A 3,885-nucleotide genomic window follows, 5' to 3' on the forward strand; every position below is an offset into this window, starting at 1 on the left:
TTTGTGAACATCTGCATCAGCAACTCCCTGGTGATATCCAGATCGCAGATCTATCTTTGAGTAGTAACTGGATCCTTGCAATTGATCAAACAAATCATCAATCCTCAGTAAGGGGTACCGATTCTTAATGGTCAGCTTGTTCAATTCGCGGTAATCTATACACATCCTGAACGAGCCATCTTTCTTTTTCACAAAAAGAACTAGCACTCCCCATGGGGAATAACTCGGTCTGATGAATCCTTTATCTAGCAATTCTGGAATCTGATTTGACACTTCCTGCATTTCTGATGGTGCCAATCTATATGGAGATCGGGCTACCGGTGCAGCATCCTGAACCAGATCGATTTTGAATTCAACTTGCCTTGATGGGGGTAAACCCGGTAAATCCTCAGGAAACACTTCAGGAAAATCTCTTACTACAAGAATATCTTCCATCCTTGGCTCTTCTGCCTTTGTATCCACAACATTTACGAGATACGCTAGGTAACCCTTGCTCATAATACGAGTCTTCATAATACTGGAAGCTTTGAATCTAAATTCCCTTGCTCACCTTGCACAACTAGGGTTTCACCACTTGAGAGTGGCAAACGAATTTGCTTTTTCGAACAGATAATCTCAGCTTGGTTTTTGGATAGCCAGTCCATTCCCACAACTATTTCAAAACTGCCTAACTCAACGGGTAACAGGTCGATATCGAACGGATTATTTTCTAAATGAAGATTATAGTTCCGTACGACTTCACCAGTTTCAATTAATTTCCCATTAGCTAGTTCAATTGAATATTTGGTATCTAGTTTACTAGACTCTATACCAAGAAGGGGCTCAAATTGCTTGGAAACAAATCTTAGATCGGCTCCGGTGTCGAATAGTACGTAAGCGTAGTTGTTTTTAATAAGAAACATACCGGTGACAACTGAGGAATCCTTCCAAGCTTTCTTTGCATTCAACTCGAAGGCTCTTCCTTTAGCATTTTGGTTTCTAAGCTTCGGGCAGTCCATCCAGAAATGTCTCGTACTTCCACATTCAAAACACCCGGTATTCAGCTTCCCTGAACCGGTCGATGAATCCTTGCTAAAACAGTACTGAGTATGATGTCCGAAACGATTGCACTTGAGGCATTTCCAACATTCACCGACGTGACTCCTTCCACACCTATTGCACAAAGTCGCCTAACTCGCGTTTCGGCTTGAGTTAGTTGCGAGCATCCTTCCGGTGTTCTGTCTCTTCCGGAATTGTCCTCTTGAGTTATCGTTCCACTTTTTCTTCCGCTCGACTGACTTCGGAATCGATCCAGAATCCTTCTTTTCTGGGGCAGCGTCTGCCGTTTTCTTACTCATAACTTTCAGTGCTCCCATACGCACGGCATCAGTTTTTGCCAATTCTCTGGCAGACTAAATCGTGGACGGCTTCGAGGAATTAACCATGCCTCTAATTTCATGTGCCAAGCCCCAAATATATCTCTCGATCCGAACATATTCCGTCGTGACCAGTCGTGGCACTAGCCTTGCCAGCGCGTTGAACCGGGAGGTATATGTACCGATATCCGCACCTTCCATTTTCAGTGTCCAAAACTCGTATTCAATCTTTTGCAGTTCATTCCTAGGACAGTACTCCTTCAGCAATAACTCTTTCAGTTCGTCCCGTGTCAAACGGTAAGCCGCATCTTCACCCATATTTTGAATCAAAGAGTTCCACCATTCTAAAGCTTCATCCTCAAACGAACATACTCCATATATGTCTCGCTGTGCGGGGGTACAATCACTAATCTTCATAACCGACTCCATCTTTTCTATCTATCTTATGTTCTCGAGAGGTCCTTCGGCCTCGGTAAAAGGTCTGGGCTTATACCCTTGAAAAGTTTTATAAGTGCACCCGGGCACTACACTACCTGTTTTTAACATAGTTTGCTAATAATTATCACCTTGTCATGTTGCATAAGAACACAACCAAGACCTAGGCGAGACGCATCACAATACACTATGAATCCATTGGTTCCTTCGGGTAGAGACAAGATAGGCGCGCTACACAACTTTTGCTTTAAAATCTGAAAAGCTTCTTCTTGTTCTTTGGTCCATTCGTATTTCCTTTCTTTCTGTGTTAATAGCGTCAAATATTGAGCTATTTTTGAGAAATTCTCGATGAACCTCTGGTAATACCCAGCAAGACCTAAAAATTGTTGCACTTTTGTAACACCGCTGAAAGCAAGAAAGTAATGCTAAAGTTTCAATTTAGAAACTTTAATTTACTTAAGGGTGAGACTGTCGAGGAGATGACAACAAGTTTTAATCATCTGATAGCCGAGATGGACAAGATGAAGATGGAACCGTCTGAATCAGGTAAGATTGATACTATTAAGGGTGCTTTACCAAGTTCTTATTTGACATTTCTAATGGTTCTGAAAGAGAACAATTACTTCAACAATGAAGACTTGACAGAATCCGAGTTCATGCAAAAGATCGAAGCAAGAGAATACGATCTTAAATGTCAAAAATCTTCTAAGGATAGTCAAGATCCGGCATTTATGGTGGAAGTATGCCTCTGAGCTCGCCAATCACTGCATTTCTTACACAAAATGCAAGTGAGAATGCGACAACTATCTATAGTGATCCAAGAGCATGTTACTATTCTGCTGGAAGTTCTGGATCACCTGGTGCTTCTAATTCTTCAAATGTATCTGGAAATTCATCCACTGCAAATCCATTCTCATCTTCACCGAATGTAAACATGAAGGAAGCTGAACAAAACTTTGCTTTCTTGTCTGCCTTCATGACCTCATATGAGAATTTGTTAAGTAGTAAGATTGCTACTAGTGATTTGACTGATGAAGACTACGATCAAATTGATCTGGATTAGTTAGAGCTTATGGATCTGAAATGGAATATGGCGATGATTGTTCGAAAGGATAAAAGGCTTATGCAATGAACCGGCAAAGATCTTCCTTCTTTGAATAAGAAGGTTGGATTCGATAAACTAAAGGTTAAATGTTATAATTGCCAAGAGTTCGGCCATTTTGCAAAGGAGTTTGATAAGCCGAAGAAGGACTATACTGGTCCTAGAAATCAAGATCGAAGTTCATCGAGTGAAAATGGGAATGATGTTGTTAAGTATTCTGGAACCACATCATCTTCTTCTGGGTCACAAGCTATGCTGACTAACTTGGATGGAACTGACTGGTCCCAAAGACTTTTGTGCAATATCATGCCAATTTGGTTATGTTAAAGACAAATGAAGCTTTTCAAGATGCAAGTGGGAGTGATATGTCTTCTGATAATGATACTGAATCGGACTCTGATGATTCATGTGACAAGTTCCCGACCACTTTTGCTTTCATGGCTAAGATCAATGAGGTTAGTACTTCTTTTCCTATCTCAGTTAATGTGTCTACTAATGTATCTTGTCTTGAATGTGAGAAAAACAAACCTAAGTTAAATCTTTGAAAAATCACAATGATTGTCTAGTGAGAGAAATTGCTTCACTAAAATATACTTATCGACAATCTTTAGAATCTCATATGAGATCTAGAGAAAAGATTGAAGCATTGTCGACAAGTAATCATGATCTCAAAGCTGAGTTATCTGTCAAACTGACCATTAACGATCAAAAGTTTCAAGAAATTTAGAAGCATCGTTCGAAGATAACCGAGCTTGAGAATGAGGTTCTTGAGTTGTAGAACAAGTTGGGAAAGTTTAGAAACTCTTCCTCTTTGCTAAATGAAATAATTGAAGTATCTAGTAAACAAAAAGATTCGAAAAAAGGGTATAGGTTTTGTTGAAATACCACCACCTTTTCAAAACGATTATATAGCAAATCTTTTTGCAAGGAAAGAAGAAGTGTTTGTGAAGGAACATGTTGTTTCTGATAACTCAAAACAAGTAAAATCTGAAA

At 39.8% G+C, this 3,885-nt stretch overlaps 1 protein-coding gene across 1 annotated transcript; it reads right to left on the reverse strand.

Moving 5' to 3' along the window:
* Positions 1-509: 509 nt before the first annotated feature.
* LOC143597444 (uncharacterized) lies at positions 510-998 on the reverse strand. Its single transcript, XM_077075949.1, has one exon. The coding sequence runs from the start codon at positions 996-998 to the stop codon at positions 510-512; it is 489 nt and encodes a 162-aa protein (XP_076932064.1).
* Positions 999-3,885: the final 2,887 nt, after the last annotated feature.

The sequence above is a fragment of the Bidens hawaiensis genome, unplaced genomic scaffold (genome assembly GCF_021521415.1).
Source record: "Bidens hawaiensis isolate Kalapana, Puna unplaced genomic scaffold, B.hawaiensis_p1.1 tig00048306_1, whole genome shotgun sequence".
Classification (NCBI taxonomy): domain Eukaryota; kingdom Viridiplantae; phylum Streptophyta; class Magnoliopsida; order Asterales; family Asteraceae; genus Bidens; species Bidens hawaiensis.

What these genes read in the sequence shown, in the direction of transcription:
- LOC143597444 (XM_077075949.1), bottom strand. Translation starts at nt 998, where the DNA reads ATGGACTGCCCGAAGCTTAGAAACCAAAATGCTAAAGGAAGAGCCTTC.